The following is a 12,180-nucleotide window of genomic DNA, read 5'->3' as shown; positions in this document are numbered from 1 at the left end:
GTTGAAAAAAAGCATCCCCACAACATGATGCTGCCACCACCATGTTTCACGGTGGGGATGGTGTGTTCAGGGTGATGTGAGTTTTCCACCACACATAGCATTTTGCTTTTAGGCCAAAAAGTTCAATTTTGATCTCAGCTGACCAGAGCACCTTCTTCCACATGTTTGTTGTGTCCCCCACATGGTTTCTCACAAACTGCAAACGGAACTTCTTATGGCTTTCTTTCAACAATGTCTTTCTTCTTATCAATCTTCCATAAAGGCCAGATTTGTGGAGTGCACGACTAATAGTTGTCCTGTGGACAGATTCTCCCATCTAGGCTGTAGATCTCTGCAGCTCCTCCAGAGTTACCATGAGCCTCTTGGCTGCTTCTCTGATTAATGCTTGCCTTGCCCGGCCTGTCAGTTTAGGTGGACGGCCATGTCTTGGTAGGTTTGCAGTTGTGCCATACTCTTTCCCATTTTCAGATGATGTATTGAACAGTTCTCAGTGAGATGTTCAAAGCTTGGGAGATATATATATATTTTTATAACCGAACCCTGCTTTAAACCTCTCAACTTTATTCCTGACCTGTCTGCTGTGTTCCTTGGCCTTCATGACGAAGTTTGTTCACTAATGTTCTCTAACAAACCTTTAAGGGCTTCACCGAACAGCTGTATTTATACTTAGATTAAATTACACACAGGTGGATCCTATTTACTGATTAGGTGACTTCTGAAGGCAATTGGTTCCACTAGATTTTAGTTAGGGGTTTTAGAGTAGCATAAAGGGGCTGAATACAAATGCACACCACACTTTTCAGATATTTGTAAAAAAACTTTGAAAACCATTTATCATTTTCCTTCCACTTAACAATTATGTGCCACTTTGTTTTGATCTATCACATAAAATCCCAATAAAATACGTTTCTCAAGACACTGTACCCAAATGGAATATCCTTGCAACCAAGTGATTTCAAAAGAACTAGCCAAATGGAATTGCTTAAACATGCCTGCTTACTGTGCCATTGTATAACATAACCAAGCCAGGAACCCTGATTGCACTCAATATGGCTGCCGTAGCCCACAACCCTTTATAAAAAGGAAATTTGTCTGGAGCTGAAATCATGCTCACCTGGAATGACTGCTGATTCACCAAGCTATACACCAAGATGAAACCCTGCCCATTCTTAATGTATAAATCCCTCATGGAGGCAAACTGCTCTGTGCCAGCTGTATCCAGGATCTCCAGTACAGATGGTGAAGAGTCCACCTCAATCTCCTTCCGGTAGAAATCCTCAATGGTGGGGTCATATTTCTCAATAAAAGTGCCTGTAACAAACTGTACAGTCAGGGCTGACTTCCCAACACCTCCGCTGCCCAACACCACCACTTTGTACTCCCTCATGGACCCAGAGAGGAAGAGTCAATCTGTACATGCACTGCAACTAGACAGCAGGAGGAGTGGTGTTAATGTGATGGATAGAGTTTCAAGGAGGTCATATCCTCGGTCAGTAAGAAGCGTCCACTGGAGGTCGTGTTCTTAGAGAACGTAACGTCCCACTGTTTTGCAGATGGTGTCCTTCTATTGCTGTGGAAGGACTCAACACCTTCTCTCTCTCTCCAGACTCCTGTGAATATTAAACAGCAAAAGTAAGAGAATGTTATTTCCAAAGAAGACAACTACAGAATTATTTCACTCCTACCAACAAAACATATTGGTACCTAAGCTGTCTTTTTCTTGCAACATAATCATTTATCAACCACTCATGTCATCTACATAGGTTTCACAACACAGTCATTGACTTAAACATATGCAGATCAGAGGTTCTGACTTCACTTGCTGCATGCTTGTTTGAAGCAGTGATTCAGAATGCACTGCAGTCAGTCACCAATGGCAACCTACATTACAGTTTGTGACGCATTCTGTAGACCTGTATTGAGGGCAGTCAGACTGTGCCTAGACAAATGATTGCCCTTTCAAGCGATGGGCCAATGGAAATGTCAGCAGTAAAAAACCCAATTTCGTACAAACTGACACTACTAGGAGCATGCGTTGCTGCAACACACAGCAACGCAACTGCTCTATATGCAGAGCAATTCATTTGAATGGCAACCCAACACATTGTACAGTAGAGCATGTGGCAATGCAGTGCACCACAATGTGCGTTTTTTTGCACATGCGTTTGATAAGTTTTTGATGTGTTCCCCCCCAAACTTGTTGCTGGGCAGATTAAAACACAAAATTATTCAAAAACACACTACATGCATTTCTGCAGCGCCTCCATTGACGTCTATTGAACCAAAAATGCAACATTTCGCATTTAAAAAAAAAGTCTGACCCTTTGAAAAAAAAACGCACCGGGTGAAAACGTGGAGATATGAATGTGTCCCGTAGGAAATCATGTTAAATGGACTGTAGTGCATTTCTGCACAGTGAAAAACGCACCGCAAAACACTTAGGTGTGAACCTAGAATTAATGTGTACCACATTGTTGGTTGATGCATGTACATTAATACACTGCTATGGAATGTTTTAGTGTTAATAGGCCCTCAATACTGTCTCCATTATCCTAATTTCAGCTTACCCACAAACCTCCAGAGCTCTGCTTTGAACATCCAGTCTGAACAGTGCATGCACATTCACAGTAATATGCACTGCCTGCCTCATACTACATCTCCCAAGATAACTTGTTCCCATTAGGCAATGCACATGCATGCACACTAGAACACATTTTCTGGGTCCTCCTGTAAGTTAAGGCGTCAACCAGAATCATGGTAGCGGTTCCCTAGTTCTGCTGTTAGTCAGTTAGGCCATGGATGGGTCATTAGAGGAATTAGCTGGTTTTACAGCTAGAAGTTATATGAGGGCTGGGTGCATAGGTATAAACCGCTGAAGGACACATCAGGAACATGTCCAGGAGGTGACCCATGATGAAAAGGAAAGAAAATTGATTAACCTATGGCTTGCCTAATATATCCAAAATGGGGGAAAAAAAAGAAAAGAAAATGCTTTGTCTTAAGTTATACCATAAAGGTAACTGCACCTGAACTGCTTTTAATAATGTGTAGACTGCATAATGCATGCAAAGCACTGACTGTTCAGAATTGCAGTGTAGTTCTGAGCAGTGATATCTATAATTGGATAATTACAGAGTAGTACACATTTTGTATTTTGGGTTGTATCCGCTTCCTTGGCTGCACACCTCATAGTTTTATCTAGTCCATCTTTATTAGTGCACATAGCAAATAGTAGAGTCATGTCAACACTTCTACATTGTCACCACACCCTACCAAACCACAGCCACCAACACACGCTTAATTTCAATTATTTGGCTCATGACTAACTTTGGTGCTCAAAAAGATGATGCTTATCGAGTGCACATTAAAAAGTACCAAAATATGACAAAGATTTACAAAGAAAACACTTTTTTTTGCCCTTTGCAAAAAAGAACCCTGGACAAAGCACGGCTTTAAACACACACATTCAGTGGATCTCATCCAAACCTTAGATTGCACAGGAACTCCTGTAGCCAGATCACCAAAGCTTTCAGCACTAACCCCTGCTGCAATACGGTTTCATTACTCCTGCTGCATTCTAGCACACAAAATTTAGGTCAACTAAAAACACATTCGGCAATCTTCACTTATGTCCCTTAACCTGCCTACAAAATAAAAAACTATTGTGAAAAGCCAGCTTACAGCTGTGGATCTCATACTTCATACTCCCCTCTCTGTATGTGTGTCATTTCCCTTCAGAGCCAATGGGAAATCTCCAGGCATAAGAAGCAAAGCAGAAAGAAGGTGATGCATGAAACCTTGAGCCAGAAATGTTAACAGAACATTTCTAAGTGCACATTATGAACCAGGGGCACGCAAGCCATCCCTGCGCAGCCAGGCACCAGAGACCTGAAGGCCACTGCCTGCGCAGCCAGGCACCAGAGACCTGAAGGCCACTGCCTGCGCAGCCAGGCACCAGAGACCTGAAGGCCACTGCCTGCGCAGCCAGGCACCAGAGACCTGAAGGCCACTGCCTGCGCAGCCAGGCACCAGAGACCTGAAGGCCACTGCCTGCGCAGCCAGGCACCAGAGACCTGAAGGCCACTGCCTGCGCAGCCAGGCACCAGAGACCTGAAGGCCATGCCTACGCAGCGAGGGACCAGAGACCTGAAGGCCATGCCTACGCAGCGAGGGACCAGAGACCTGAAGGCCATGCCTACGCAGCGAGGGACCAGAGACCTGAAGGCCATGCCTACGCAGCGAGGGACCAGAGACCTGAAGGCCATGCCTACGCAGCGAGGGACCAGAGACCTGAAGGCCATGCCTACGCAGCGAGGGACCAGAGACCTGAAGGCCATGCCTACGCAGCGAGGGACCAGAGACCTGAAGGCCATGCCTACGCAGCGAGGGACCAGAGACCTGAAGGCCATGCCTACGCAGCGAGGGACCAGAGACCTGAAGGCCATGCCTACGCAGCGAGGGACCAGAGACCTGAAGGCCATGCCTACGCAGCGAGGGACCAGAGACCTGAAGGCCATGCCTACGCAGCGAGGGACCAGAGACCTGAAGGCCATGCCTACGCAGCGAGGGACCAGAGACCTGAAGGCCATGCCTACGCAGCGAGGGACCAGAGACCTGAAGGCCATGCCTACGCAGCGAGGGACCAGAGACCTGAAGGCCATGCCTACGCAGCGAGGGACCAGAGACCTGAAGGCCATGCCTACGCAGCGAGGGACCAGAGACCTGAAGGCCATGCCTACGCAGCGAGGGACCAGAGACCTGAAGGCCATGCCTACGCAGCGAGGGACCAGAGACCTGAAGGCCATGCCTACGCAGCGAGGGACCAGAGACCTGAAGGCCATGCCTACGCAGCGAGGGACCAGAGACCTGAAGGCCATGCCTACGCAGCGAGGGACCAGAGACCTGAAGGCCATGCCTACGCAGCGAGGGACCAGAGACCTGAAGGCCATGCCTATGCAGCGAGGGACCAGAGACCTGAAGGCCATGCCTATGCAGCGAGGGACCAGAGGTGTTTATTTTTTACTCACTGCTGGTTACTGAATCTATTGGTGTGCTGCAGTGGAGCTGGTTCAGCTTACTGTATGCTAAGCGTATCGTGACCATTTATAATTTGATGGGCCACCTAATCTGGTAAGAGGCCCTTTTGCAATGTGTTAAGAGGTGGAGGAACTTTCCTCAGCACTGACACACTATATTGCACCAAGAGGTGGAATTTCATGTCACTTACACTTTGTACATTGATTCTTTTCTGGAAGGAGAAATTTCATTGAAGAACACGGTCTATTTTTTGGGGGGGGTTTTAATTCTATGTATGGACACATTTATATCCTATTTTTCTTATTATTGTAAGTTCACTTATATATTTATTGTTTATAATTATCACTTATTTGATTAGCGCTGCTTTTTGTTTTATATTTGGACTAACTGGTACCACAGTTCATAGCAGCTGCTTATACACGTGCATTGGTGACCAAGCGTGGTTATAAGTTTGATTTTTTTTTTTTTTTTTTTTTTTAGAGAACACAGCCTATAGGTGCAGACAAGAAACAGAAAATGTTCTACAGTTTGCATAGGTCTGTACACTGTACTTGGGTTTACGATAGCAATGCTATATACAGGGGTACAGTAGCACATAGCCATTCATGTCAATGACAGGACTGCCGGTTTGGAGGAAATCTGCCAAAGTTGTACTGCATGACCAGCCCATGTACAAGAAGCCTAGCTGACAACTGAGAAAGTATAGATACCCTATACGGCAGGCTCCCCCTCTATACAGACAGTACATATAGGGGCTCCCCTTTATACAGACAGTACATATAGGGGCTCCCCCTCTATACAGACAGTACATATAGGGGCTCCCCTTTATACAGACAGTACATATAGGGGCTCCCTTTATACAGACAGCACTTTTACAGGCTCCCCCTCTATACAGACAGTACATAGAGGGGCTCCCCCTCTATACAGACAGTACATATAGGGGCTCCCTTTATACAGACAGCAATTTTACAGGCTCCCCCTCTATACAGACAGTACATAGAGGGGCTACCCTCTCTATAAAGACAGTACATGCCGAGGCTCCCCCACTCCCTCTCTACAGACAGTACATATAGCCCCCCCGTTATACAAACTTATGGGTTCCCCCTTCTATACAGAAAATACATATAGGGGTTTCCCCCTTTCTACACAAAGTAAATACAGCCCCCCCCCCCTCTATGCAGACAGCACATATAGGGGCTTCCCCCCTCTACGCAGACAGTACATATAGGGGGACCCCCTCTATGCAGACAGTACATATAGGGGGACCCCCTCTATGCAGACAGTACATATAGGGGGACCCCCTCTATGCAGACAGTACATATAGGGGGACCCCCTCTATGCAGACAGTACATATAGGGGGACCCCCTCTATGCAGACAGTACATACAGGGCACCCCCTCTATGCAGACAGTACATACAGGGCACCCCCTCTATGCAGACAGTACATACAGGGCACCCCCTCTATGCAGACAGTACATACAGGGCACCCCCTCTATGCAGACAGCACTTTTACAGGCTGCCCCCCTCTATAAACAGTACATATGAGGGGGCCCCTTTATACAGACAGTACATACAGGGGCTTGCCCCAACCCTCTATACAGGCAATACATATAGGGGGGGCTCCCCCCTCCATACAGGCAATACATATACGGGGGGCTCCCTCCCCTCCATACAGGCAGTACATATGGAGGGGGGCTCCCTCCCCTCCATACAGGCAGTACATATGGAGGGGCTCCCCCCTCTATATAGACAGTAAATAGAGGGGCTCCCCCCTCTATTATCGTAGTGTTGCCCCATAGAGACAGTACATACAGGGGCTCCCCCCTCTATTGTAGTGCCCCCCATACGGACAGTACACACAGCCCCCCTATACAGACAGTACATACAGGGGCTCCCCCCCCCCCCTCTATTGCAGTGCCCCCCCCATACAGACAGTACATACAGGGGTTCCCCTCTATTACTGTAGTGCCCCCCATACGGACAGTACACACAGCCCCCCTATACAGACAGTACATACAGGGGCTACCCCCCCTCTATTGCAGTGCCCCCCCCATACAGACAGTACATACAGGGGTTCCCCTCTATTACTGTAGTGCCCCCCATACAGACAGTACATACCAGGGCACCCCCCCTCTATTATTGTAGTCTCCCCACCCATACAGACAGTACATACAGTGGCTCCCCCCCATTATTGTAGTGCCCCAACCCCCATACGGACAGTACATACAGGGGCTCCCCCTCTTTGTAGTGCCCCCCCATACAGACAGTACATACAGCCCCCCCATACAGACAGTACATACAGGTGCTCCCACTACGGACAGTACGGGCCGGTCTCACGTCCTGCACACTTCATGTTTTTGTCGTGCTCCCCGTAAGGCTCACCTCTCCCCGTAGGGCTCACCTCTCCTCTCCTCCCAGGGTGGGTCCCGGATTCTCCGCCGACTCCGGAGCTCCGGAAGGAAGTAGAAGAGGCAGGCTCGGCGGAAGTGGCAAGCACTCCCGGGTCAGGGAGACCGGAGGCGGGGTGTAGGAGGATGTGGGGCTTGTGGAGCGATGTGGTTCTCTGGACGGGCCTCAGGGAAGGCTGTGAAGGGAGCACCAATGGCATCCTATGGACTCATTGTGATATAAAGGGAGCGCTGTGATTGGTTGCTATTGGTGACCGCTGTAGTCCTATGCCGGGTGTGACACCGTGTGCAGCGAATGGCCCATCGTGAGCAGGGGGACAGTTTCTCAGTGTTTTCACTAAGGATTCACACAACATTCACCTCAGATCCAGCCGTCTTTAGATAAGATTCATTCAGAAAAATGGTTGGCTTCTGGGTGAAGAGAGAGAAGTAGGAGTAATATAAACATGTGAACCTAGACGGCCATCACCGTGTGTCATCAGATATTTACACCGGATAGAGTACAGGGCAGTAAAACTCTTCTCATCTCTTTTGTTATCTTTGTCTCATTGGGGAGCTTTCACTTCCTGTCCTGTACACCCAACAGGAAGTTAGAGGAAATCTTTCCACTGTGAGCCTGGGTTCACACATATGCAGTGCAGTATATTGCAGGTGATTCACACAGGAACCACACCACATTCCTATGCACATCACATGCGATTTGTGTGCGGTGCATTAGATCCATATATTTTGTATGGCTCTAATCTCATTGCACCCGCACCAAAAAGGTACAGGACCCTTTTTTTGGTCCGCACTAGAATCGGATCACATGGGTATTCACACCTATGTGATCCGATTCTGCACATCGCACTGCGTTTTGTGGACCACTTTTGAGGTGTTGTTAACATATCCGCAGCAGTTTACATGAATGGGGTGCGATTCTGATGCGGTGGGGAATTTGCACAGAAAACGCTTAGAATCCCGCACCGCATCAGTGTGAACCAGGGCTGAGGGAGATCCCAGACAGTTGTCCCCATTGCAAGATTGTCCTACTTTGTCATGTTCTGGTGGCAACTTAGAATTTTGGATTTATTTTTGGTGATCAGGACAATTAGGGATCTTTCACACTTGTGGCAGTGGGTTCTGTAAATATAGTTTGAGCCACAGCTTTACCACCCCCAACACAGCGCCTGGAGGGGGTTGAACACCAGCAAAGTATAAGAAAACTGCAATAATTATATCCCCTGTTGTGGTTGGAGGGCAGTGTGCCTGCTGAATGTTACCCATTCTGGTGAAAGACGGCACTGACACCATGTGCAATGGATCTAGTTATGGTGCTGATTTTAGTGCCGGTTCACACCTGAATCACGGAAATGCGGTCTGTATTCCTGTGCGACTCGGTGCGGTTGTCAGCCTATTCATTTGAATGGGCTAAAATCGCACTGGATTGCACCAAGCATAGTGCATGCACTACTTTTAAAAACAAGCAGTAACCGGATGACATTGTACTGTACTACGCTGTCCAGTGCAGGCAAACACATTGTGTCATTAGGAACCTATTGGTACCTGTAGCAGATCGTACATCCCATGGATTTGGAACATGGGGCTGGAAAGGCACAGGTTTCCCACACAGTTCTAGTGTGAACAGGCACTGATTGAGCCCTTAACCACCTCACAACCGCGCCATAGCCAAACGACAGCTACAGCATGGTCATCTAGTTCTAGGAGGCCACCTATACATGTCCTCCCAGAACCACACCCCCCTGCATGCCCCAGGGGTTGATTCAAGGTAAAGGGCCAATCACAGCAGTCCTTTACCATATGATCAGCTGTGTCCATTCACACATTTACAGCGGTATTTACAGTCCCTGATGATCAGTGCAGCTTATTAGTGTCCATCAGTGCAGCCTTGTTAGCGTACATTGGTGAAGAAGAAAAATTACTTATTTGCAAAATTTTATAACAAACTTTTTTTTCAAACTTTTTTTGCTTGTTTAGCAAAAATATAAAAACTCAATGGTGATTAAATACCACCAAAAGAAATAAAATTACTGGGGCATGGCATGACGCCAATGTCAGCAGGCAGGTATAGCTCACCTGGACTCCTACATCCTGAGTTTAAGTGATGTGTCCATGTGGAGGTAGCCGGATTCTCTGGCTAGTGTCTGGTGGTGGTAGAGGAAAGAGGTGGTTGAGGATGCCGATGCTCTGAGAAGAGCTTGGGTGGGAGGGAGCAGTGGACAGCTTCCCCCAGTTTTGGCCGGCACTGGGCGGCTCTCTTTGGTGTTCCTCAAACATCTTCGGCTGGTGTCAGCTTCTTCTGGGTGAAAGGGTTAATAGTTGACTAACCTCTGCTTTAGGTTTACTAACTTTTGTTCCCATGAACAGTAGGTTCCCTGGAGAATGGAATGTTGTTATCTCTGTGGGCATCTCTAGGCCTTGAAGAATTGTAGAAGTTACCATCCTGTCTAAGATAGCTTATGACACACCACATCATTGTGTATGGTAACATCTATAACATATTCTGATTGGTGTTTATGGAAACTGCCTGAAATCACTATACTTAACCTCAAGCCATAATAAAGATCTCTTGAGTTCTGCATCTCAAACATTTTTTGTCTTACTTTGCCTCGATTGCCCCATATCTCCCACAAGCCTCTGTGCTGCGGTAGCATGAGCAGTTGTCTGCTGGAGCTTTGGGAGCTTGCAGGATTAAAAGAAACCTAGGTTGATTTACAAGATTTGTTACCTCCCTCCAATCTTACAGAATAGTGTGTTAAGGTGCTTATGTACGCTTGAAACTTGGGAAACTGTTAAGTAGATGTATGATAAGTCTCTGGACGGCTGTGAGATGCATTATGTATTGGTACCTTTGCCCAGTGAGGGTGCTACCCACTGACCTGGGACAGTCTGAAAGAGTCAGAATAGGGGTGTATTTGTCCAGGTGATTTTAAGCTTGGAAATGCTTGGGCAGTTGAGAATAATTTTGTCAGAGCTCTGTGAATTCAGTACAGCTTCACGCTGCACAAAGAGTAATCACCTGGGAAAAACACATAGGCCAGCTTGCATAACTTTGCTTTGCAGTGATGATGGGTAACTCTCAGGGTAAGGGGAAGTACCCAGATCCTCCTAAACCACCACGTAAAGTATTAAGAGAAAGGAAACTGTTAAAGACGTTAATTAAAGAGAATGGATCAGCTCTAGAAAAATCCCAGCCACCAGTTAATGAGACATGTAAAGAGTATGTTGCCCGAGTGTCGCCTTGGGATTATTATTATGTGAACCCATGGGTGGACAGGATGCCAGAATGGTCTGAGACTGTGGGTAGTGCCAGTCCTTTTTCAATGGAGCCAATGATGATTTTCACATGGATATGATAAAGGGTTTATGTGTAGGGGATAAAACTGCTTTTCCCTATTTTGATCCAGATCCTGATTGGGTTATGCAATATATGAAAAGGGGAGCGTTAAATTGGTTGAAATATGCTCCAGGATACAATCACCCATCACAAACCCCTTCTGCCCCAATAGCCAAACAGGATAATAATGCTTTTCTGAACACCTCTTTGAACCCCACCACGCGATTATACTCAACTGTATCCTCAGCTCTATGAGGAGGATCACTTGTCACGTAAGCGGAGGAGACATTCATTACACTCTGCCCCTGCCGTCTCCAACCAATCAAGGAGGCCGGTTGACATTGATCGATGGTGATGGGGAAGATTCTTCGGAAAAAGTGTTGGTTCCAAGTTTATCAATGCGTGAAATGAACAGAGTGGAAAGAAATGAAAGTTATATTGGGTAGGATGTCAGACCAGATGCAGCAAACTGGCTGCTATGACGACCAGGACCAAGAAGGAAACAAGTAAAAAAGGGAAAGTAGTAAGCAAGGCAATGAAATCAGGTGGACAGACATCAATGGTAAAGGAGCAGACAGTACAGGAGAGGGATGCAGAGGAGTCAGAAGATTCGACAGGAGCAGGATAATTCAGAAGAATTTGGTAGGTATCATTTGAGGTCCAGAAAGAAGACGAGGGAGCCACTCAAGCTTACCCTTACATCATTGTATGAAATGAGGTGGTGATAAAGCCAATGAAAATGACTGAAGTTAATGGCATCATAAATGGTTGTCCTGATCCTCAGAAAACCCCCACTGCCATTAACTACCTGAAAAGAGAAACTCGGGGGACAATGTTCACAAAAGGGTTTGAGGATAATCATCAATGGAATTTTAGGATATATGGAATCAGGCTGCGATTGAACTAACGTTCCTACTATTCATGAGCTTCATGACCCATTTAAACCAGCTGCAGACTATGAGTGGAGAACTGCTACGGGATAGGAACAGATGTGGAAGGAGTTAACTGCAGAAATGCAGAGGTTATGGAAAGATAAACAGTCACTAGCTACAACAGTTGCTTCTAAACAGAGCAGTAAGGAATCAACTAAGGCGTTCCTAAAAAGATTTAAGAAGGTCTGGAAAGAAGAAGCAGGATTAGATCTGATAAAGCAGGAGTTAGGAATTAGATACATAGAGGCAGTTATGCAGGGGTTGAGACCGGAGATTTAATTATTAATCAAACCGTGTCAGACTGGTCTGGCATGGATGCTAAAACTTGAAGCCAGAGTGAGAAAGATTCAGTAGGGTGTTTTGATCTTCCTAAAACAAATACAAAGGTTAATTTCCAAGGATTACAGCATTGTGACCCTAGGAATTCCAGACCACAGGATCGAACTGGACAGTTTAGGAGCAGTACA

The 12,180-nt window shown here is 46.6% G+C and overlaps 1 protein-coding gene across 3 annotated transcripts in view; it reads right to left on the bottom strand.

Annotated features, from left to right (window-relative positions):
• Positions 1 to 7,537, bottom strand: part of RAP2C (RAP2C, member of RAS oncogene family) — a 41,833-nt gene extending 34,296 nt beyond the window's left edge. For 2 of the 3 annotated variants that reach the window (XM_089657951.1, XM_089657953.1), the window contains exons 1-2: positions 7,419 to 7,537; positions 1,115 to 1,610 (exon numbers count right to left, since the gene is read on the bottom strand). In XM_089657951.1, coding sequence (XP_089514077.1) covers positions 1,115 to 1,387 — 273 coding nt within the window. In that variant the 5' untranslated portion in view covers positions 1,388 to 1,610; positions 7,419 to 7,537. The remainder of the gene's footprint in view (positions 1 to 1,114; positions 1,611 to 7,418) is intronic. The other variant, XM_089657952.1, reaches the window with a different exon arrangement.
• Positions 7,538 to 12,180: the final 4,643 nt, after the last annotated feature.

The sequence above is a fragment of the Staurois parvus genome, unplaced genomic scaffold (genome assembly GCF_062004578.1).
Source record: "Staurois parvus isolate SC_StPar_1 unplaced genomic scaffold, SC_StPar_1.0 ptg001045l, whole genome shotgun sequence".
NCBI lineage: Eukaryota > Metazoa > Chordata > Amphibia > Anura > Ranidae > Staurois > Staurois parvus.
The sequence above is the reverse complement of the archived record's forward strand: the minus strand, read 5'-3'. Positions and strand labels throughout refer to the sequence as shown.